This window comes from Balaenoptera borealis, assembly GCF_965194805.1.
Source record: "Balaenoptera borealis genome assembly, chromosome: 15".
Lineage (NCBI taxonomy): Eukaryota > Metazoa > Chordata > Mammalia > Artiodactyla > Balaenopteridae > Balaenoptera > Balaenoptera borealis.
The window spans coordinates 72,740,067-72,765,434 of record NC_138871.1 but is presented as its reverse complement, the minus strand read 5'-3'; the positions used below and the strand labels follow the sequence as shown (position 1 = coordinate 72,765,434).

At 38.8% G+C, this 25,368-nt stretch overlaps 1 protein-coding gene across 12 annotated transcripts in view; it reads left to right on the top strand.

Annotated features, from left to right (window-relative positions):
- The window catches only part of NCOA1 (nuclear receptor coactivator 1), a 259,310-nt gene that overhangs the window by 208,945 nt on the left and 24,997 nt on the right, over positions 1–25,368 (top strand). For all 12 annotated transcript variants that reach the window (XR_014234946.1, XM_082357422.1, XM_082357413.1 and 9 more), the window contains 3 exons: positions 7,842–8,156; positions 20,690–20,791; positions 22,719–23,121. Coding sequence is in view for 11 of the 12 variants with exons in the window: in XM_082357422.1 (XP_082213548.1) it covers positions 7,842–8,156; positions 20,690–20,791; positions 22,719–23,121 (820 nt within the window). In the remaining variant the exon portion in view is untranslated. The remainder of the gene's footprint in view (positions 1–7,841; positions 8,157–20,689; positions 20,792–22,718; positions 23,122–25,368) is intronic.

The following is a 25,368-nucleotide window of genomic DNA, read 5'->3' as shown; positions in this document are numbered from 1 at the left end:
TCTTCCCTCTTGCATCTCCCTCCCTCCCACCCTCCCTATCCCACCCCTCTAGGTGGTCACAAAGCACCAAGCTGATCTCCCTGTGCTATGCGGCTGCTTCCCACTAGCTATCTGTTTTATGTTTGGTAGTGTATATATGTCCATGCCACTCTCTCACTTTGTCCCAGGTTACCCTTCCCCCTCCCCGTATCTTCAAGTCCATTCTCTAGTAGGTCTGCATCTTTATTCCCGTCTTGCCCCTAGGTTCTTCTGACCATTTTCTTTTTTTTTTTTAGATTCCATATGTATGTGTTAGCATACGGTATTTGTTTTTCTCTTTCTGACTTACTTCACTCTGTATGACAGTCTCTAGGTCCATCCACCTCACTACAAATAACTCAGTTTCGTTCCTTTTTATGGCTGAGTAATATTCCATTGTATATATGTGCCACATCTTCTTTATCCATTCATCTGTTGATGGACATTAGGTTGCTTCCATGTTCTGGCTATTGTAAATAGAGCTGCAATGAACATTTTGGTACATGACTCTTTTGGAATTATGGTTTTCTCAGGGTATATGCCCAGTAGTGGGATTCCTGGGTCGTATGGTAGTTCTATTTTTAGTTTTTTAAGGAACCTCCATACTGTTCTCCATAGTGGCTGTATCAATTTACATTCCCACCAACAGTGCAAGAGGGTTCCCTTTTCTCCACACCCTCTCCAGCATTTATTGTTTGTAGATTTTTTGATGATGGCCATTCTGACCGGTGTGAGATGATCTCATTGTAGTTTTGATTTGCATTTCTCTAATGATTAATGATGTTGAGCATTCTTTCATGTGTTTGTTGGCAATCTGTATATCTTCTTTGAAGAAATGTCTATTTAGGTCTTCTGCCCATTTTTGGATTGGGTTGTTTGTTTTTTTGATATTGAGCTCATGAGTTGCTTGTATGTTTTGGAGATTAATCCTTTGTCAGTTGCTTCATTTGCAAATATTTTCTCCCATTCTGAGGGTTGTCTTTTCGTCTTGTTTATGGTTTCCTTTGCTGTGCAAGAGCTTTTAAGTTTCATTAGGTCCCATTTGTTTATTTTTGTTTTTATTTCCATTTCTCTAGGAGGTGGGTCAAAAGGATCTTGCTGTGATTTATGTCAAAGAGTGTTCTGCCTGTGTTTTCCTCTAAGAGTTTGATAGTGTCTGGCCTTACATTTAGGTCTTTAATCCATTTTGAGTTTATTTTTGTGTATGGTGTTAGGGAATGTTCTAATTTCATTCTTTTACATGTAGCTGTCCAGTTTTCCCAGCACCACTTATTGAAGAGGCTGTCTTTTCTCCACTGTATATTCTTGCCTCCTTTATCAAAGATAAGGTGACCATATGTGCATGGGTTTATCTCTGGGCTTTCTATCCTGTTCCATTGATCTATATTTCTGTTTTTGTGCCTGTACCATCCTGTCTTGATTACTGTAGCTTTGTAGTATAGTCTGAAGTCAGGGAGCCTAATTCCTCCAGCTCCATTTTTCTTTCTCAAGATTGCTTTGGCTGTTCATGGTCTTTTGTGTTTCCATACAAATTGTGAAATTTTTTGCTCTAGTTCTGTGAAAAATGCCTGTGGTAGTTTGATAGGGATTGCATTGAATCTGTAGATTGCTTTGGGTAGTATAATCATTTTCACAATGTTGATTCTTCCAATCCAAGAACATGGTATTTCTCTCCATCTATTTGTATCATCTTTAATTTCTTTCATCAGTGTCTTATAATTTTCTGCATACAGGTCTTTTGTCTCCTTAGGTAGGTTTATTCCTAGATATTTTATTCTTTTTGTTGCAATGGTAAATGGGAGTGTTTTCTTAATTTCACTTTCAGATTTTTCATCATTAGTGTATAGGAATGCAAGAGATTTCTGTGCATTAATTTTGTATCCAGCTACTTTACCAAATTCATTGACTAACTCTAGTAGTTTTCTGGTAGCATCTTTAGGATTCTCTATGTATAGTATCATGTCATCTGCCAACAGTGACAGCTTTACTTCTTCTTTTCCAATTTGGATTCCTTTTATTTCTTTTTCTTCTCTGATTGCTGTGGCTAAAACTTCCACAACTATGTTGAATAATAGTGGTGAGAGTGGGCAACCTTGTCTTGTTCCTGATCTTTGTGGAAATGGTTTCAGTTTTTCACCATTGAGGACAATGTGGGTTTGTCATATATGGCCTTTATTATGTTGAGGAAAGTTCCCTCTATGCCTACTTTCTGCAGGGCTTTTATCATAAATGGGTGTTGAATTTTGTCAAAAGCTTTCTCTGCATCTATTGAGATGATCATATGGTTTTTCTCCTTCAATTTGTTAATATGGTGTATCATGTTGATTGATTTGCGTATATTGAAGAATCCTTGCATTCCTGGGATAAACCCCATTTGATCATAGTGTATGATCCTTTTAATGTGCTGTTGGATTCTGTTTGCTAGTATTTTGTTGAGGATTTTTGCATCTATGTTCATCAGTGATATTGGCCTGTAGTTTTCTTTCTTTGTGACATCTTTGTCTGGTTTTTGTATCAGGGTGATGATGGCCTTGTAGAATGAATTTGGGAGTGTTCCTCCCTCTGCTGTATTTTGGAAGAGTTTGAGAAGGATAGGTGTTAGCTCTTCTCTAAATGTTTGATAGAATTCGCCTGTGAAGCCATCTGGTCCTGGACTTTTGTTTGTTGGAAGGTTTTTAATCACAGTTTCATTTTCAGTGCTTGTGATTGTCTGTTCATATTTTCTGTTTCTTCCTGGTTCAGTCTTGGAAGGTTGTGCATTTCTAAGAATTTGTCCATTTCTTCCAGGTTGTGCATTTTATTGGCATATAGCTGCTTGTAGTAATCTCTCATGATCCTTTGTATTTCTGCAGTGCCAGTTGTTACTTCTCCTTTTTCATTTCTAATTCTATTGATTTGAGCCTTCTCCCTTTTTTTCTTGATAAGTCTGACTAATGGTTTATCAATTTTGTTTATCTTCTCAAAGAACCAGCTTTTAGTTTTATTGATCTTTGCTATTGTTTCCTTCATTTCTTTTTCATTTATCTCTGATCTGATCTCTATGATTTCTTTCCTTCTGCTAACTTTGGGGTTTTTTTGTTCTTCTTTCTCTAATTGCTTGAGGTGTAAGGTTAGGTTGTTTATTTGAGATGTTTCTTGTTTCTTAAGGTAGGCTTATATAGCTATAAACTTCCCTCTTAGAACTGCTTTTGCTGCATCCCATAGGTTTTGGGTCGTTGTGTTTTCATTGTCATTTGTTTCTAGGTATTTTTTGATTTCCTCTTTGATTTCTTCAGTGATCTCTTGGTTATTACGTAGTGTGTTGTTTAGCCTCCATGTGTTTGTATTTCTTACAGATTTTTTCCTGTAATTGATATCTAGTCTCATAGCGTTGTGGTCAGAAAAGATACTTGATACGATTTCAATTTTCTTAAATTTACCAAGGCTTGATTTGTGACCCAAGATATGATCTATCCTGGAGAATGTTCCATGAGCACTTGAGAAGAATGTGTATTCTGTTGTTTTTGGATGGAATGTCCTATAAATATTAATTAAGTCCGTCTTGTTTAATGTATCATTTAAAGCTTGTGTTTCCTTATTTATTTTCATTTTGGATGATCTGTCCATTGGTGAAAGTGGGGTGTTAAAGTCCCCTACTATGATTGCGTTACTGTCGATTTCCCCTTTTATGGCTGTTAGTATTTGCCTTATGTATTGAGGTACTCCTATGTTGGGTGCATAAATGTTTATAATTGTTATATCTTCTTCTTGGATTGATCCCTTGATCATTATGTAGTGTCCTTCTTTGTCTCTTGTAATAGTCTTTGTTTTAAAGTCTATTTTGTCTGATATGAGAATTGCTACTCCATCTTTCTTTTGATTTCCATTTGCATGGAATATCTTTTTCCATCCCCTCACTTTTAGTCTGTATGTGTCCCTAGGTCTGAAGTGGGTCTCTTGTAGACAGCATATATGCGGGTCTTGTTTTTGTATCCATTCAGCCAGTCTATGTCTTTTGGTTGGAGCATTTAATCCATTTACATTTAAGGTAATTATCGATATGTATGTTCCTATTACCATTTTCTTAATTGTTTTGGGTTTATTATTGTAGGTCTTTTCCTTCTCTTGTGTTTCCTGCCTAGAGAAGTTCCTTTAGCATTTGTTGTAAAGCTGGTTTGGTGGTGCTGAATTCTGTTAGCTTTTGCTTGTCTGTAAAGCTTTTAATTTCTCCGTCAAATCTGAATGAGATCCTTGCTGGGTAGAGTAATCTTGGTTGTAGGTTTTTCTCTTTCATCACTTTAAATATGTCCTGCCACTCCCTTCTGGCTTGCAGAGTTTCTGCTGAAAGATCAGCTGTTAACCTTTTGGGGATTCCCTTATGTGTTACTTGTTGTTTTTCCATTGCTGCTTTTAATATTTGTTCTTTGTATTTAATTTTTGATAGTTTGATTAATATGTGTCTTGGCGTCTTTCTCCTTGGATTTATCCTGTATGGGACTCTCTGTTCTTCCTGGACTTGATTAACTATTTCCTTTCCCATATTAGGGAAGTTTTCAACTATAATCTCTTCAAATATTTTCTCAGTCCCTTTCTTTTTCTCTTCTTCTTCTGGGACCCCTATAATTCGAATGTTGGTGCGTTTAATGTTGTCCCAGAGGTCTCTGAGACTGTACTCAATTCTTTTCATTCTTTTTTCTTTATCCTGCTCTGCAGTAGTTATTTCCACTATTTTATCTTCCAGGTCACTTATCCGTTCTTCTGCCTCAGTTATTCTGCTATTGATCCCTTCTAGAGAGTTTTTAATTTCATTTATTGTGTTGTTCATCTCTGTTTGTTTGCTCTTTAGTTCCTCTAGGTCCTTGTTAAACGTTTCTTGTATTTTCTCCTTTCTATTTCCAAGATTTTGGATCATCTTTACTATCATTATTCTGAATTCTTTTTCAGGTAGACTGCCTATTTCCTCTTCATTTGTTAGGTCTGGTGGGTTTTTGCCTTGCTCCTTCATCTGCTGTGTGTTTCTCTGTCTTCTCGTTTTGCTTAACTTACTGTGTTTGGGGGTCTCCTTTTCACAGGCTGCAGGTTCGTAGTTTCCGTCGTTTTTGGTGTCTGTCCCCAGTGGCTAGGTTGGTTCAGTGGGTTGTGTAGGCTTCCTGGTAGAGGGGACTAGTGCCTGTGTTCTGGTGGATGAGGCTGGATCTTGTCTTTCTGGTGGGCAGGTCCACGTCTGGTGGTGTGTTTTGGGGTGTCTGTGGCCTTATTATGATTTTAGGCAGCCTCTATGCTAATGGATGGGGTTGTGTTCCTGTCCTGCTAGTTGTTTGGCATAGGGTGTCCTGCACTGTAGCTTGCTGGTCGTTGAGTAGAGCTGGGTCTTGGCATTGAGATGGAGATCTCTGGGAGATTTTCGCTGTTTGATATTACGTGGAACTGGGAGGTCTCTTGTGGACCAGTATCCTGAACTTGGCTCTCCCACCTCAGTGGCACAGCCCTTACGCCTGGCTGGAGCACCAAGAGCCTGTCCTCCACACGACTCAGAATAAAAGGGAGAAAAAAAAGAAAGAAAGAAAGAAGAAGATAAAATAAAATAAAATAAAGTAAAATAAAATAAAATAAAGTTATTAAAATAAAAAATAATAATTAAGAAAAAAATTTTTTAAGTAATTAAGAAAAAAAAACGGACAGACAGAACCCTAGGACAAATGGTAAAAGCAAAGCTGTACAGACAAAATCACACACAGAAGCATACACATACACACTCACAAAAAGAGAAAAAGGGGGAAAAATATATATATTGTTGCTCCCAAAGTCCACCTCCTCAATTTGGGATGATTCGTTGTCTATTCAGGTAGTCCACAGATGCAGGGTAAATCAAGTTGATTGTGGAGATTTAATCCGCTGCTCCTGAGGCTGCTGGGAGAGATTTCCCTTTCTCTTCTTTGTTCGCACAGCTCCCGGAGTTCAGCTTTGGATTTGGTCCCGCCTCTGCGTGTAGGTCGCCTGAGGGCGTCTGTTCTTCGCTCACACAGGACGGTGTTAGAGGAGCAGCTGATTAGGGGGCTCTGGCTCACTCAGGCCGCGGGGAGGGAGGGGTACGGATGTGGGGCGAGCCTTCGGCGGCAGAGGCCGACATGACATTGCACCAGCCTGAGGCGTGCCGTCTGTTCTCCCGGGGAAGTTGTCCCTGGATCACGGGACCCTGGCAGTGGCGGGCTGCACAGGTTCCCGGGAGGGGCGGTGTGGATAGTGACCTGTGCTCGCACACAGGCTTCTTGGTGGCGGCAGCAGCGGCCTTATCGTCCCATGCCCGTCTCTGGGGTCTGCGCTGATAGCCACGGCTCGCACCCGTCTCTGGAGCTCGTTTAAGCGGTGCTCTTAATCCCCTCTCCTCATGCACCAGGAAACAAAGAGGCAAGAAAAAGTCTCTTGTCTCTTCGGCAGCTGCAGACTTTTTCCCCCGGACTCCCTCCCGGCTAGCCGTGGCGCACTAGCCCCCTTCAGGCTGTGTTCACGCAGCCAACCCCAGTCCTCTCCCTGGGATCCGACCGAAGCCCAAGCCTCAGCTCCCAGCCCCCACTCGCCCCGGCGGGTGAGCAGACAAGCCTCTCGGGCTGGTGAGTGCTGGTCGGCACCGCTCCTCTGTGCAGGAATCTCTCGGCTTTGCCCTCTGCACCCCTGTGGCTGCGCTCTCCTCTGCAGCTCCGAAGCTTGCCCCCTCTGCCACTCGCAGTCTCCGCCGCGAAGGGGTTTCCTAGTGTGTGGAGACCTTTCCTCCTTCACAGCTCCCTCCCAGTGGTGCAGGTCCCATCCCTATTCTTTTGTCTCTGTTTTTTCTTTTTTCTTTTGCCCTACCCAGGTACGTGGGGAGTTTCTTGCCTTTTGGGAGGTCTGAGGTCTTCTGCGTTCCGTGGGTGTTCTGTAGGAGTTGTTCCACATGTAGATGTATTTCTGATGTATTTGTGGGGAGGAAGGTGATCTCTGCGTCTTACCCTTCCGCCATCTTGAAGCTCCTCCTTCTCTCATAAAGAATGCTTAGAAATTCTTGGGTGGGTCCAAGGGGGGCAGAAGGTGGCTGTGGGGTCAGCTGGTGGGCACAATTATCACATGGCTCCCTCTGATGGGTCTGCAACTCGATGTGGAATAGTGAATAAAAGGGTCAGTTCATCCTCAGGGTTCCTATGATTCACTCTAGAGGCCGCCATCAGTATTTTTTTAATGGAGTAGAACAATGTAGAATACAGAGTATCAGAATGCAGAAAAAGGGGAAGTTATGTTTCATGAAACTCTGTTTTCAGTTACACACACACACACACACACACACAGACACACACAATAGGTCACAATTTAAATTACATTTCTTACAATGAGTAATAGTCAAAAAGTTTGACTATTGCATTCTGTTAGGTCAGCTATGAATTTTTTTTCAAATGAGATAAAAGCATGATTTCTGTATTTGAGATAGAAAAATTAATCCCTCCTTTAGGAATCTACTTCTCATGGTAACCCATTAAATGTAACATTTGTTGATTCTTAGACTTTGCAGTGAGGTTCTTTTCAAACCGTTTAGCTTTATTTTATTGATGTAAAGCCCTTATTTTAACCATATTTTCATCTCTTTACTGAGATATTAAACATTTCAGTTAATCTATTACTCCATTTCAGAAGTAACTTTTATAAGTGATTCCTTTAAGTAGCAAACTTCTGGAGAGCTTCATGAATTCAGCATGACTATATTATTATGAAACTTTCTAGAGATAACATGCTCTCAGATCCAAAATCATATAGAGAAGCATGTCATTTATTGCCAGAAATTTATTTGTAAAATGTTCTGGCTTATTTTCCAACAGGGAGGTGGATTAGATGTATTATCAGAGAGATTTCCACCACAACAAGCAACACCACCATTGATGATGGAAGAAAGACCCAATCTTTATTCCCAGCCTTATTCTTCTCCTTCGCCTACTGCCAATCTCTCTAGCCCTTTCCAAGGCATGGTCAGGCAAAAACCTTCACTGGGGACTATGCCTGTTCAAGTAACACCTCCTCGAGGTGCTTTTTCACCTGGCATGGGCATGCAGACCAGGCAGACTCTAAACAGACCTCCAGCTGCACCCAACCAACTTAGACTTCAACTTCAACAGCGATTACAAGGACAACAGCAGGTGAGTACTCTTGTTCAGCTGGTGATCCTTTTTAAAGGTATGTGCTAACTCTCTCTGTAATAAGACAGCCCAATTGCTACAATAAAGGTATCAAGTCCACTCCCAGAATCTTTATGACTCAAAAAGTCATCCTTGGTCTTAGGATAAGAATAAGGGACATTCATTCAATTAAAGACTTCTAGCTCATAACAAAGTACTTTGACACCAACAGTTTAAAAGGAATTTACTTTTTTTTTTTGAGATAAGAAATATTTAGGATGGACATCATATAATTATTAAATTAATAAAATTGAAACATTGATTAATTTCTAAAGTAGAGCATCAAGAGATACTGTTTATCAGACTCACAGACTTAGAGAATGAACTTAACGGTTACCAGGGGGAAGGGTGGCGGGAAAGGATAGTTAGGGAGTTTGGGATTGACATGTACACACTGCTATATTTAAAATGGATAACCAAAAAGGACCTACTGTATAGCACAGCAACTCTGCTCAATGTTATGTGGCAGCCTGGAGGGGAGGGGAGTTTGGGGCAGAATGGATACATGTATATGTATGGCTGAGTCGCTTTGCTGTGCACCTGAAACTATCACAACATTGTTAATCAGCTATACTCCAATATAAAATAAAAAGTTTAAAAAAAAGAGAGAGAGATTGTTTATAATTGAACACAAAATGAAGTTTATGTTGTTTGTAGTTAGAGTGATTAAAGCCTAATGATGTCATAATACTAAGAGGACAGAGGGAGGGATAGTTTGGGGGTCCTGGGTGAGTTAAGTATTTTCTCTCATGACAAATAATGAGTAGGTATAATGACGTAAATATTTAAGATTGTATAAGCAGCAGTTATAGAGATAATCATCAAGAACCAAAAACCCAAACTGTTAAAAGTATCGTTTCTGGGAAGTAGGACCGGGACTGTAGATTGTTGCTTCTTGTTATTAATCTTTTGTATTTTTTTAACCATATGTCTATATTGCTTTGAAGTTTTAAAAAAGCATTTAAAGAAATTCCCTGGAACCTTACTAATAGAGAAAGGAAGAGGAAGAAGGAGCTAAATTATATTAGACAGGCAGCATGATAAGATGACTGTAAGAGTTAGCTCTAGTTTCAAGTCCTAGTTTTAACCTTTTCTGAGGTGGGTTGATAGTCAAATTATTTAGCCTTTTAAAGCCTCTGATTCCTCATCTGTAAAAAGAATCTAATAAATAATTCCTTTACCTCATAGCTGTTGTGTGGATTAAATGAGATAATAGATGTAGAGCACAGATGTAAAGCTCTTAGCACAGTGCCTGGCATGTAGTCCCACTTAGTAAATACTAGCTATTATTATAAAGTTGTATTCAGTAAATATAACAAATAATATAAAATGTGCTTCCATTCCACTTAAAAGGAGGAAGATGATGAAAGGGAGAAAGAGACAGATGACATAGGATGAAAAATATTTTTAATGGTAGACTAAGGAATAATTTTTAAATGCTGGAGTGGAATAAAGGACACAAAGAGGAATTAAGGGAAGAGAAAGAAGAAAACAGAAACAAAGGAAACAATAATACGTTCTGAGTATTGTTTAAGATAAACTACTTCTTGTTATAACTTGTCATTCATTATTAGATAGCACAATAAGAAATACTTAATAGTTCCCCTGTGTTGAATTTTTCACAAAATATATTTAGGGGAACTGTACTAGTTACTGAGATGAATACAAAGAATAAAAGATATAGGCAATTTTCAGAACTTACAATCAGCTTGGGGTATTCAAAACATAGTGTACAGTCAGCCCTCTGTATCTGCAGGTTCCGCATCTGCAGATTAAACCAACTGTGGATCAGGACAAGTATTTTTTAAAAATTCCAGAAAGTCCCAAAAAGCAAAATTTTCTGGCAATGAAAACTGCCTGATAAAAGAATAAGCTTCCTGAAAGAACTCTTTGTTTTGGCAAGAATTTATGTGGTGGCTGAATCAGGGTTCTCAGCCTCATCACTATGAGCATTTGGGGACTGGTACATTGAAGGATGTTTAGCAACATCCCTGGCCTCTACCCACCAGATACTAGTAGCAACCCCTCCCCAAGCTGTGGTAACCAAGAATGTCGTCATATATTGCCAACTCTTCCTTATGGGGCAGAAGTCACCCCTGGTTGAGAACCTCTTGGCCAGATAATCATCTTTCAGGTTTACTGTAGAAGGACTTCTTGCTAAGGCACTGGAAAAAAATCCATTCAGGCAGGTAAAGTGACAGCAAACCTGAATTGTGTGTGTGTGCACATGTGTGCATTTTATACACATAGGCTGGGTTTGTGCTCTTCCACTGGCCTCAAGCACCACATCTCCTTTAGTAACACAAGCCTGGCGGTGTGACCTTTAAAGGCTTTTGAATTTGTGTAACCAGCTCTAAGGATTACCAGTTTCTCTCTTCCCACTCCCTAACCCCCCAAAGGTTAAGGTTTTGGAGGAGATAAAGGATATGGTGATCCTTTTAGGAAGACTTCCTTGGAAGAAGTAGAATTTGACCTGCTTACTGGAAAATGGGTAGCATTTTAGTAATCAGAAAGAAGGAGCAGTTTAGAGTGAGACTGTTGTACACAGCATTAGTTAGGTTGTACACACAGATAGTCAAGGGGAGGGGAAGACAAACTGAGTTTTTCCAAGGGCAGGAATAATTTTTCTTTAACAGAAAGTCCTTGTAGATTGCTGCTTTTAGAATAATTCCTTCTACTTCTAAAAGTAACCTATTTATTTTCTAAGGTTTTGATTTATTTTCTAAGGTTCTTTTCTCACTTTTACTAGTTCTCAAGCATTTTTCCTCTGTCCCCACCCATTTCATTTTCATGTTATCTCACAATTCAAAGAATATATAAAGCTGTAAGCTTGGAATCCCAACTCCCACACTTCTGGCAATTTTACTTCTCTTCATCGCTAAGTATTAATGTATTTTCACCTATCCTCATTGCCTTCTCTTCTGTTTTTAGACTTGCTGTTCTTTCTGCCTTGAGTTAACTCTACCATCCTCTTTGCCACCTGGCATTCTCATCTTTCAAGGTCCCGTTGAGCTCACTCATGCTCTTGGTCCCTGCCTTCAGGTCCTAGGCTAAGTTAGTTGCTCCCCCAGTGCTGCTCTACATATCTCTATATATGCAGTATAGCACTTGTGCGTTGCACTTCTGTGTTGGCCTCTGCCACTCAACAGAGAGTTCCCAGAAAATAGAAATTTGCTCACTTTTGTAGCCTGAAAACTTTATATACTATCTTGCATATACTGAGTTTTTTGATAAATCTTTGTAAAACTTATGGTTCATTTAAACTTATGTGCAAGGTCTGTTGAGTTTAAGAAGTATGTAGATTTTCATACTTAAGTATTTTAGAACCATAATATTGGTTATCTTTATTTTTGACGTGATTCTGAATGTTTTATCCTATTCCACAGTGCCGTGCCTGAAAGTTGTAATTTTAATATTTATATTATATTGGGCTTTTCCCTCCAAATCAATTTGTTTTCTAATCTAATGGGAGTCAAAAAATGAATGAAACTACAGTTAAGAATTGAGCTTTTTGGAGATAGCTGTTTGCAGCTCTTTGGATTCTCTTATAAAATTTTCATAGGCTTTCTAGCTTGCAAATAGTATATTAAAATATATTAAATGTATTAAATATGAATATAATAAAATACATTGATATGTCAATGTATTTTATAAATAATTTATATATTATTAAGTACCGTATAAACACAAAACAGTATTGATATTATTACTGTTATCTCTCTGAAAAGTTTATTCATATCAAATTGTTGAGTAAGAAATCCTTTAAGCAATAGATTGTTTATCAGGAGATATCACTTCTAAGGATGCTTGTTTTGTTATTTGATAAAGTTAAGGCATGCCTATGACCTGGAATCCTAAGCCTGATATAGATATTATCTTTCAAACTAATGTTCCGTAGAAGATTGTTCTAGGAGATAATAATAAATGTTAATGACTATATGTCAGAAAAAAAGGTTCATGATAAATAAATTGCATAGTTTATCCCCTTCTTGGAGTTCTGCACTGTGCTTTGGCCAATTAAAGGCTCATAGAATTAATACAGTAAAGAAATCTGTTTCACTTTGTGTAACCCATTATTTCCAATGCTTAATACAGCACAGCATGCTATTTTCCTGGCACATCTATTAATATCCTGCAGAACAATGTTCTTTAGAACACCAATTTAGGAAATGCTGGTCGAAAGTAATTACTTCTTCTAGTTAAATAAATAATCCATTTTCTCAGACCATTTGTTTCTTATATAATTCTCTCCAGCTAATGAAATTACGTTGGATTTTCCCCGAATATGTACCCATCAGACAGGTACCCTCCAAGTCAGAAGTACCTCAACTTTTCCATTCATCTTCCAGACCTTTATAGAATGTTCCCTATTGTATATTTACTTTTTTACTCACGACAGTTTAAGACCTAAGGCTGATGTTTCTTTTCTCTCCATTATTGCATGTGTCTGAAATAACTAAGTTTTTTTAAAAAATTTTTATTGGAGTGTAGTTGCTTTACAATGTTGTGTTAGTTTCTACCGTACAGCAAAGTCAATCAGTTATACGTATACATATATCTCCTCTTTTCTGGATTTCCTTGCCATTTAGGTCACCACAGAGCATTGAGTAGAGTTCCCTATACTATACAGTAGGTTCTCATCAGTTATTTATTTTATACATAGTATCAATAGTGTATATATGTCAATCCCAGTCTCCCAATTCCTCCCACCCCCACCCCCACATCCCCCTTGGTATCCATATGTGTGTTCTCTAGTCTGTGTCTCTATTTCTGCTTTGTAAATAAGATCATCTATACCAGTTTTTTCAGATTCCACATATATGCATTAATATACGATATTTGTTTATCTCTTTCTGACTTACTTCACTCTGTCTGACAGTCTCTAGGTCCATCCACGTCTCTACAAATTACCCAGTTTCATTCCATTTTATGGCTGAGTAATATTCCATTGTATATATGTACCACATCTTCTTTATCCATTCATCTGTCAATGGACATTTAGATTGCTTTCATGTCCTGGCTGTTGTAAATAGTGCTGCAGTGAACATTGGGGTGCATGTGTCTTTTTGAATTATGGTTTTCTCTAGGTATATGCCCAGTAGTGGGATTGCTGGGTCACGTGGTAGTTCTATTTTTAGTTTTTTAAGGACCTTCCATACTGTTCTCCATAGTGGCTGTATCAGTTTACATTCCCACCAACAGCACAAGGGGGTTCCCTTTTCTCCACACCCTCTCCAGCATTTGTTGTTTGTAGATTTTGAGATGATGGCCATTCTGACCAGTGTGAGGTGATATCTCATTGTAGTTTTGATTTGCATTTCTCTAATAATTAGTGATGTTGAGCATTCTTTCATGTGTTTGTTGGCCATCTGTATGCCTTCTTTGGAGAAATGTCTATTTAGGTCTTCTGCCCATTTTTTGATTGGGTTGTTTGTTTTTCTGATATTGAGCTGAATGAGCTGTTTATATATTCTGGAGATTAATCCTTTGTCAGTTGCTTTGTTTGCAAATATTTTCTCCCATTCTGAGGGTTGTTTTTTCATATTGTTTATGGTTTCCTTTGCTTTGCAAAAGCTTTTAAGTTTAATTAAGTCCTATTTGTTTATTTTTCTTTTTATTTCCATTACTCTAGGAGGTGGGTCAAAAAAGATCTTGCTGCAATTTATGTCAAAGAGTGTTCTGCCTATGTTTTCCTCTAAGAGTCTTATAGTGTCTGGCCTTACATTTAAGTCTGTAATCAATTTTGAGTTTATTTTTGTGTATGGTGTTAGGGAGTGTTGTAATTTCATTCTTTTATATGTAGCTGTCCAGTTCTCCCAGCACCACTTATTTTTTTTTTTAATAAATGTATTTATTTTATTTATTTATTATTTTTGGCTGCATTGGGTCTTCGTTGCTGTGCGGACCTTCTCTAGTTGCGGCAAGCGGGGGCTACTCTTCGTTGTGGTGCGCGGGCTTCTCGCTGTGGTGGCTTCTCTTGTTGCGGAGCACAGGCTTTAGGCACGTGGGCTTCAGTAGTTGTGGCTCGCGGGCTCTAGAGTGCAGGCTCAGTAGTTCTGGCACACGGGCTTAGTTGCTCCACAGCATGTGGCATCTTCCTGGACCAGGGCTCGAACCCGTGTCCCCTGCATTGGCAGGCAGATTCTTAACCACTGCGCCACCAGGGAAGCCCTCCCAGCACCACTTATTGAAGAGGCTATCTTTTCTCCATTGTATATTCTGGCCTCCTTTCTTATAGATTAGGTGACCACAGGTGCGTGGGTTTATCTCTGGGCTTTCTATCCTGTTCCATTGATCTATATTTCTGTTTTTGTGCCAGTACCATACTGTCTTGATTACTGTAGCCCTGTAGTATAGTCTGAAGTCAGGGAGCATGATTCCTCCAGCTTCGTTTTTTTTTTTTTTTTTCCCTCAACATTGCTTTTGCTGTTCGAGGTCTTTTGTGTTTCCGTACAAATTGTAACATTTTTTTGTTCTAGTTCTGTGAAAAATGCCACTGATAATTTGAAAAGGATTGCATTGAATCTGTAGATTGTTTTGGGTAGTACAGTCATTTTCACAATATTGATTCTTCCAATCCAAGAACATGGTGTGTCTCTCCATCTGTTTGTGTTGTCTTTGATTTCTTTCATCAGTATCTTATAGTTTTCTGCGTACAGGTCTTTTGCCTCCTTAGGTAGGTTTATTCCTAGGTATTTTATTCTTTTTGTTGCAGTGGTGAATGGGATTGTTTCCTTAATTTCTCTTTCTGATCTTTCATTGTTAGTGTATAGGAATGCAAGATATTTCTGTGTATTAATTTTGTATCCTGTGACTTTACTAAATTCCTTGATGAGCTCTAATAGTTTTCTGGTGGCATCTTTAGGATTTTCTTTATATAGTATCATGTCATCTGCAAACAATGACAGTTTTACCTCTTCTTGGTGAATTTGTATTCCTTTTATTTCTTTTTCTTCTCTGATTGCTGTGGCTAGGACTTCCAAAACTATGTTGAATAATAGTGGTGAGAGTGGGCACCCTTGTCTTGTTCCTGATTTTAGAGGAAATGCTTTCAGTTTTTCACCATTGAGAATAATGTTTGCTGTGGATTTGTCATATATGGCCTTTATTATGTTGAGGTAGTTTCCCTCTATGCTCACTTTCTGGAGAGTTTTTTTATCATAAATGGGTGTTGAATTTTGTCGAAAGCTTTTTCTGCATCTATTGAGATGATCATATGGTTTTTGTTCTTCAATTTGTTAATACGGTGTATCACATTTATTGATTTGCATATATTGAAGAGTCTTTGCATCCCTGATATAAATCCCACTTGATTATGGTATATGATCCATTCAATGTGTTGCTGGGCTCAGTTTGCTAGTATTTTGTTAAGGATTTTTGCATCTATATTCATCAGTGATATTGGCCTGTAATTTTCATTTTTTTGTGAGATCGTTGTCTGGTTTTTGTATCAGGGTGATGGTGGCCTTGTAGAATGAATTTGGGAGTGTTCCTCCCTCTGCTGTATTTTGGAAGAGTTTGAGAAGGATAGATGTTAGCTCTTCTCTAAATGTTTGATAGAATTCGCCTGTGAAGCCATCTGGTCCTGGACTTCTGTTTGTTTGAAGATTTTCACAGTTTCAATTTCAGTGCTTGTGATTGGTCTGTTCCTATTTTCTGTTTCTTCCTGGTTCAGTCTTGGAAGGTTGTACCTTTCTAAGAATTTGTCCATTTCTTCCAGGTTGTCCATTTTATTGGCATATAGTTGCTTGTAGTAGTCTCTTACGATCCTTTGTATTTCTGCGGTGTCAGTTGAAACTTCTCCTTTTTCATTTCTAATTTTATTGATTTGAGTCCTCTCCCTTTTTTTCTTGATGGGTCTGACTAAAGGTTTATCAATTTTGTTTATCTTCTCAAAGAACCGACTTTTAGTTTTATTGATTTTTGCTATTGTTTTCTTTGTTTCTCTTTCATTTATTTCTGCTCTGATCTTTATGATTTCTTTCCTTCTAGTAACTTTGGGTTTTGTTTGTCCTTCTTTCTCTAGTTGCTTTAGGTGTAAGGTTAGGTTGTTTATTTGAGATTTTTCCTGTTTCTTGAGGTAGGATTGTATTGCTATAAACTGCCCTCTTAGAACTGCTCTGGCTGCCACCCATAGGTTTTGGGTCATCGTGTTTTCATTGTCATTTGTTTCTAGGTATTTTTTGATTTTCTTTTTGATTTCTTCAGTGATCTCTTGGTTACATAGTAGCACATTGTTTAGCCTCCCTGTGTTTGTGTTTTTCACAGTTCTTTTTCCTGTAATTGATTTCTAATCTCATAGCATTGTGGTCAGAAACGATGGTTGATACGATTTCAGTTTTCTTAAATTTACCAAGGCTTGATTTGTGACCCAAGATGTGATCTATCCTGGAGAATGTCCTGTGTGCACTTGAGGAGAAAGTGTATTCTGCTGCTTTCAGATGTAATGTCCTATAAATATCAATTAAGTCTATCTGGTCTCATGTGTTATTTAAGACTTGTGTTTCCTTATTAATTTTCTGTCTGGATGATCTATCCATTGGAGTTAGTGGAGTGCTAAAGTCCCCCACTATTATTGTGTTACTGCTGAATTCCCCTTTTTTGGCTGTTAGCATTTGCCTTATGTATTGAGGTGCTCCTGTGTTTTGAGTGCATAAATATTTACAATTATTACATCTTCTTCTTGGATTGATCCCTTGATCATCATGTGGTGTCCTTCCTTCTCTCTTGTGACAGTCTTTATTTGAAAGTCTATTTTTTCTGATACGAGTATTGCTACTCTAGCTTTCTTTTGATTTCCATTTGCATGGAATATTTTTCCATCCCCTCACTTTCAGTCTGTATGTGTCCCTAGGTCTGAAGTAGGTCTCTTGTAGACAATGTATATACAGGTCCTGTTTTTGTATCCATTCAGCCAGTCTGTGTCTTTTGGTTGGAGCATTTAATCCATTTACATTTAAGATAATTATCGATATGTGTGTTCCTGTTACCATTTTCTTAATTGTTTTGGGTTTGTTTTTGTAGGTCTTTTTCTTCTCTTGTGTTTCCTGCCTAGAGAAGTTTCTTTAGCATTTGTTGCAAAGCTGGTCTGGTGGTGCTGAATTTTGTTAGTTTTTGCTTGTCTCTAGAGCTTTTGATTTCTCCATCAAATCTGAATGAGAGCCTTAATGGGTAGAGTAATTTTGGTTGTAGGTTTCTCCCTTTCATCACTTTAAATATATCCTGCCACTCCCTTCTGGCCTGCAGAGTTTCTGCTGAAAGATCAGCTGATAACCTTATGGGGATTCCCTTGTATGTTATTTATTGCTTTTCCCTGCTGCTTTTAATATTTTTTCTTTGTATCTAATTTTTTGTTAATTTGGTTCATATGTGTCTCAGCTTGTTTCTCCTTGGGTTTATCCTGTATAGGATGCTCTGTGCTTCCTGGACTTAACTATTTCCTTTCCCATGTTAGGGAAGTTTTCGACTATAATCTCTTCAAATATTTTTTCACACCCTTTCTCTTTTTCTTCTTCTTCTGGGACCCCTATAATTTGAATATTGGTGCATTTAATGTTGTGCCAGAGGTCTCTGAGACTGTCCTCAATTCTTTTCATTCTTTTTTCTTTATTCTGTCCCTCAGCAGTTATTTCCACCATTCTGTCTTCCAGCTCACTTATCTGTTCTTCTTCATCAGTTATTCTGCTGTTGATTCCTTGTAGCATATTTTTAACTTCAGTTATTGTGTTGTTCATCACTGTTTGTTTGTTCTTTAGTTCTTCTAGGTCCTTGTTAAACATTTCTCGTATTTCCTCCATTCTGTTTCTGAGATTTTGGATCATCTTTACTGTCATTACTCTGGATTCTTTTTCAGGTAGATTGCCTATTTCCTCTTCATTTATTTGCTCTTGTGGGTTTTTACCTTGCTCCTTTGTCTGCAACATATTTCTCTGTCTTCTCATTTTGTCTGACTTACTCTGTTTGAGGTCTCCTTTCCGCAGGCTGCAGGGTTGTAGTTCCTCTTGCTTCTGGTGTCTGCCCCCAGTGAGTGAGGTTGGTCCAGTGGCTTGTGTAGGCTTCCTGGTGGGAGGGACTCATGCCTGTGTTCTGGTGGGTGAAGCTGGATCTTGTCCCTCTGATGGGCAGGGCAACGTCAGGTGGTGTGTTTTGGGGTGTCTGTGGGCTTAGTACAACTTGAGGCAGCCCGTCTGCTGATGGGTGGGATTTTGTTCCTGTTTGGCTTGGGGTGTTCAGCACTGAAGCCTGCAATCAGTTGGTGGAGCTGGGTCTTGGAGTTGAGATGGAGACCTCCAGGAGAGCTCTTGCCAAGTAATATTTCCTGGGCAAGCAAACAGCAACAAACACAATTAAAAACAAACAAACAAAACCCCAAACAAATGGTAAAAGCAAAACCAAACAAAAACAATAAAAACACACACACATACAAAATAAGAAACAAAAACAGAAAAAAAAACGAGAACAACCAAAGAGCCTCAAAATGAAATCAAACAATTAAAAACAAAATCAACAAAAACAAAAAATAGAAAACAAAAGAAAAGCAGAATGCAAACTGAAGGAAAAAGCAAAGAAAACAAAACAAACACACAAAAATGATTTTTAAAAAATGATTTAAAAAAGATTTTTTTTAAAAAAGATTTTTTTAAAAAATGATTTAAAAAAGATTTTTTTTAAAAAAGATTTTTTTAAAAAATGATTTTAAAAAGATTTTTTTAAAAAAAATCTTTTTGTGCAGCTGCACAGAAAGATTTTTGTTCCTCTTCCTTAGTCGATCCACCCCTGGGGCTTAGCTGTGGTTTTAGCCTCACCTCTGCATGTGGGCCACCCACAGGAGTCTGCCCCCGAGGCTGCCATGGAGGACTCGGGTCTGCCATGGTTAGGACAGGGCGTGGAGGTGTCACGACTGCCTGGGTCACGGGGACCCTGGCAGTGACAGGTGTGTGGGAAAGCCAGTGGCTACAGGCACGAGAGATCTGGCCCCAGTGGGAGGCTTTCCTAGCACCTGGTGGCTGGTGCAAGAAGGTCAGCCCTGGTGGGGCTTTTTCTAGCACCTGGAAGGGCAGGGGCCCAGCACGTGGGGAGAGAGAGGCTGCAATGGCAGCTCCACCCCCTGTGCATCACTCAGCAGAGACACCTTGCTTCTATGGCAGTCTGGGTCTCCTCCACAAGCATTCCTGGTTGTGGATTTCCTCCCACCTGTCCCCTTAGGCTATCTCCTCGCAGCCAACAGCAGTCCTCCCTGCAGGTTTGCTCTCCAGTCCCCACATTCCAGCTCTCAGCCCCCATGTGCACCGACGGACACACGTCCCAGTCTGGGACGTGGAGTGCTGTGGCGCAGACCATCTGTATAGGTCTGTCCTGTCTGCCACAGACCGGCCATTTCACCCTCCTCCGACAGCCTCAGATGCTCCCCTTCTGTCCCAACTGATTTCCCCATTGGTGAGGGGGCTTCCCTGGATGCGGGAACCTCTCTTCTGCTTCAGCTCCCCTCCAGGGGCACAGATCCCGTCCCACTTCCTCTCCTCTTCTTTTTCCCGTGTTTCTTTCACCCTGCCCAGTTATGCAGGGATCTTTCTTGTTCTTTCCGGTGTCCAAGGTCTTCTACTAGTGTTCATCTGCTGTTCTGTAAGAATTGTTCCATGTATTCTTGATGCATTTGTGGAGAGAGATGAACTCCATGTCCTCCTACTCCTCCACCATCTTGGTGAATCTGAAATAACTAAGTATTAACATGTTTTAAAAAGCATGATAAACATGTTTGTGTGTGTATATATATGTATAAACACTGCAGAACACAATATGGCAGAGCATTTAAAAGTAGAATACATACACATATAATATATTTATGCATATAGGTATATATGCATTTATACATATGTATGTATATATATATACATGTATGTTGTGTGTATGTATTCTACTTTTTAAAATTAATCTTTTTATTTTTGGCTGCGTTGGGTCTTCGCTGCTGTGTGCGGGCTTTCTCTAGTTACGGCGAACGGGGGCTACTCTTCGTTGCAGTGCATGGGCTTCTCATTGCAGTGGCTTCTCTTGTTGTGGAGCATGGGCTCTAGGTGCACAGGCTTCAGTAGTTGTGGCACGCGGGCTCAGTAGTTGTGGCTCGCAGGCTCTAGAGCGCAGCCTCAGTAGTTGTGGTGCCCGGGTTTAGTTGCTCCACGGCATATGGGATCGTCCCGGTCCAGGGCTCGAACCCGTGTCCTCTGCATTGGCAGGCAGATTCTTAACCACTGCGCCACCAGAGAAGTCCTGTATTCTACTTTTAAATGCTCTGCCATATTTAGAGTTCAGTAGGCAGAAAATATTTGATAAACGTTAGGAATTGCCAACCTTTTGGCAAATAAACATGGGAAGTAATCTTACTAAACCTGCAATACTAGAACCTGTTAATAATCAATAAAAAGTTTGTGTTACTTTAAAAGGGCCATGCTGTATGTTTTTATGTAGAAATATATCTCATTGTTTCCATTTTTCTCTAGTTGATCCACCAAAATCGGCAAGCTATCTTGAACCAGTTTGCAGCAAATGCTCCTGTTGGCATCAATATGAGATCAGGCATGCAGCAGCAAATTACACCTCAGGTAACGTGAGAAAACCAGGCATTGTTAGTACTTCTCTAACCCATAACCCAAACTGTATTTCTTAAAGTGTTGACTTGAGTGTCTTTGAAATGGTCTGTGAACTGATCTTTTAATGATGTTTGTACTGTAGCTTTCTTCTAGAATGAATTTATAATCAACTTGTGATACCCCTTACTGATATTTGATGTAAAGCTGAGGGTTCTTTGTTTCATTTTGTTGTTATTATTGTCATTGCTATTAGGTATCAGGTGACTAAGTAGAAAACTCTTATTGCTGTCCTGATTAGTACCAGTAATAAGAAGCCTCGGATATGAAACTGTGTGTATGGTACCTGAAACCTGATCAAAACCCAGTCACATTGTTTAGTTATCTTAACTACCTTGTGTTCTCCACTCAGTCTGAGCATCAGCATTTTGTTTTTTATTTGTTTTAACGATCCTTGTGTATGAACCCAGAGCCATTGGAACTAAACATAAAAAGAACGGTGTAGGCTTCTAAGTGTTATCTAGTGCTTCCTCCCTATTTAACTTCTGCACGTACTTTAATATTTTTGCTTCAACCACTTTTTTGTTTTTGGCTGCACCACGCAGCTTGTGGGATCTTAGTTCCCTGACCAGGGATTGAACCCAGGCCCACGGCAGTGAAAGCGCCGAGTCCTAACCATTGGACCACCAGGGAATTCCCTCAACCCCTTTTTTTATGGTTTCCCAACAAATTACACAAAAATTTGGGAGATGAGGTATTTTAGAGAGGATTTGAACAAAACACTTCTCCATAAAATGGACCTAGAAGGATTGGGAGCAAATACTAACCAAAAGGATAAATATTGATAGAAACTGCTGTTTAGCAGCAGATGTTGACATCTTCATGGATCCAGACTTGGGTTTCTCTGTCTTAAAAATCTCAGTGGTTAGCTCATGCAAGGGTAATTAGGTTTTAAGGAAACAAGACCCCACTGTTGGAATTCACATAAAGACGAATTCTATCAGGAAGTCATTATGTCACAGTTTCTTCCAGATGAGACTTCATCTCGTTGGCAATTTTCATTTTTATGGAGCTGTATGCTCTAATCAGTTCCTCAACCTGAATGGACATTTTCTGATGAAGGCTTTATTGACATGCCATGTTGCTTTGCAAGTTAGACTAGAAAGTGACTTCAACCTAATTTTACCACTTCTTTCATCATTCATAATATTATGGCTATTAAAACACTTACTCTAATGCCTGGAGCAGTCTTATACTGCAACAATAATATAAGATACCTGGGTTCATTTATTTCTGCTTATTATTTTGTTTCTAATTAATTATTTGCTTTTTAAGTGACCATTTGGCGTTGGATCCCGGATTTCTGATTCTTCCTTTTTTAATGGTATTTGTAGGTTTTTCTAATTGTGAAGATAATGCACATTCATTATAGATAATTTGGAAAATACAGAAAATTAAAATCACCTGTTATCACATTTCATTTAAGTAAAGTGGAATAAATGATCTCCAAGAGAAAAGGGAAAAATAAGTTTCACCATACTAGAAACACAGTGAATTTTTTGGAAATGAAAAAGAAAAAAGTCCCCTAACAACCTAATGCCAGATAAGATAGAAGTCATCAAGCACATTTTATTTCTCTTCTTTATGGTTTTAATGTTTCTCTTAATAGTTTTCATGGCCTATATTATAATACTAATCAATATATGCTTTCTTAGACTTTTATCAGTCCTGTGTGACTTTAATCTGTAAAATGTACTTATTTTCTCTCCTGTAGCTATTACTTAAGAGGTTTTCTTCCTTTTCTGTTTTAGTTTCCCTTGTACACTGATAATTGCTACATATTCTGTTGCTCCAAGCTACTAGGCTTAATCCTGTAAGCTTTCCAAGTTAGGTGGTAATCAAAATAATATTAGTAAGTGAGGATTTTTTCTCTCTTTTTTAGCCACCCCTGAATGCCCAAATGTTGGCACAGCGCCAGCGGGAGCTGTATAGTCAACAGCACCGACAGAGGCAGCTAATACAGCAGCAAAGAGCCATGCTTATGAGGCAACAAAGCTTTGGGAACAACCTCCCTCCCTCATCTGGACTGCCAGTTCAAATGGGGAACCCCCGTCTTCCTCAGGGTGCTCCGCAGCAATTCCCCTACCCACCAAACTATGGTACAAATCCAGGAACCCCACCTGCTTCTACCAGCCCGTTTTCACAACTGGCAGCAAATCCTGAGGCAACCTTGGCCAACCGCAACAGCATGGTGAACAGAGGCATGACAGGAAACATGGGAGGCCAGTTTGGCACTGGAATCAGTCCTCAGATGCAGCAGAATGTCTTCCAGTACCCAGGATCAGGTATGAGGATTACACCTTTATGTTGCTTTTATAAGTACAGTCGGCCCTCAGCATCCACGGGTTCCGTACCTGTGGATTTAACAACCCCAAATCGAAAATATGCACCCCCCCAAAAAAAAAATTCCAGAAAGTTCCTAAAAGCAAAACTTTAATTGGCTGCACTCTGGGAACTATTTACATTGTATTTACATAGCATTTACATTGTATTAGGTTTTACAAGTAATCTAGAGATGATTTAGTATATGGGAGGATGTGCATAGGTTCTGTTTCTCCATTTTATATAAGGGACTTGAGCATCCATGGATTTTGGTATCCATGAGGGTCCTGGAACCAATCCCCCATGGATACCAAGGGACGACTATACCACATACAGGCTCAGGTCTCTCTTTTCATATGTGTTTCAGTTCACTGACATTGAGGCAATTTGCTGAAGAAGAAAGATGCTGAGGGAGTTCCCTGGTGGCCTAGTGGTTAGGATTCCAGGCTTTCACTGCCGTGGCCTGGGCGAAACTGAGATCATGCAAGCCGCAGGGCGCAGCCAAAAAAAGAAAAGACGCTGGCGTTGGAGTCAGGAGATCCAGGCTCTAGGCTCAGCTCTTGCCACTAAATGGTTGAGTGGTTTGAGGCTTCTCTCTTACATAAAGCTAAGATGATTAAATTAGAGGATCCATAAGGACCTGACACGAAAATTTTTAACATTTTGTGTGCAAAGCATATTCTTACTTTCTTACTTTCTCTCATGGATCCCTATAAGAATCTTATGAGAGTCCATGTCAGACAATGGGTGCAAGTACATTAACTCAAAATTTGCATACAGATGTTTTAAATTATCTTGGAAAATTTTTTTGATAGATTACATAAGGATAATCAGTCTTCACAAATTATCTCAGACTTCTCATTGGTGTCACCACCCTTAGCTGCTTAGGTTGTAAGCTATTCCTCTGAAATATCAGGCAGCTTTCTGGCTTTCAAAAGCTTTGTTCTTTTTTTAATCTTTCATTTGCAGTGTCTCTATCCTATTCCCTTTGTCCTGGGTAATGATATCTTTTTTAAATTTTTCTTCTATCACTTGGAGATTCTAATAGGTAGTGGCAATTAAACACATTTGATTAATCCACCAGGTTCAATTAACTTTGATGCAAAAATTAATGGCACATTCCTAGGAAAAAAATTGAAATAAATCCCTTCATTTTATAAATGAAAGAAAAAGTAAATTTTAAGCCTGCTTAAAAATGAATTTCAATGAGAAAGCTGCTGTTTGACCTGAATAAAATGTTGAAGTTATATAGAGATTTTTTTACATGGCAGTATGCTTATCAACTTTGACAGCCAAATCAATTTAGACTTTTCATTCTGGTGGCAACAAGTGCTGAAATCCTTTGACTATTAAATTAAGTATCTAGGGAGACATGTGTCAGAGAGTACCAGAATTCTCTAAGACGTTTTAATCAAAATTATACCACATCAGTTTCTTTGTCCTCAAGACAATGAAGTCATCTTTGGCTGGTTTATATCACACTGTATGTGTGGGCAAGAAAAGTATTATAAATCCATATTTTAATTATAAGATTGTCTGAACAGGAGTGGCCTTCAAAAGAGTTGTATTTTCATGTGCCTTGTGATTTGTGTATGCAAAGAATTTGACGAGGTTCCTTCAGTGTATTCCAGCCTACAGAAGTACTTCCTCCAACATTAGAAGACTTATATAGTTGTTTCCCCATTGCTCTTTCAAAATGGCAACTTAGCCAGAACAGCAAATAGATTCTTAGTAGCATTTATGATACTGATTGCAGAGCCTTAAATCAAAAGATTTATGTCATTCATTGGGGAAAAAAATAACCACAAATAAGCCAAACATTAATAAATTCTCTTATTAAAAAAATAAGATAAAAATAAGATAAAAAATAAGATAAAATAAGATAAAAACGGTACATCTCAAAAAACTAAAAATACAACTACCATGTGACCCAGCAGTTCTACTACTGGGTATATATCTGAAAAAAACGAAAACACTAATTTGAAAAGATACATGCACCCCAGTGTTCACAGCAGCATTATTTACAATAGCCAAGATATGGAAGCAACCAAAGTGTCCATTAACAGATGAATGAGTAAAGAAGCTGTGGTATATATATACAATGGAATACTACTCAGCCATAAAATAAATGATGATATTTTGCCATTTGTAACAACATGGATGGACTTGGAAGATATTTTGCTAAGAGGGAACAAACTGATGGTTACCAG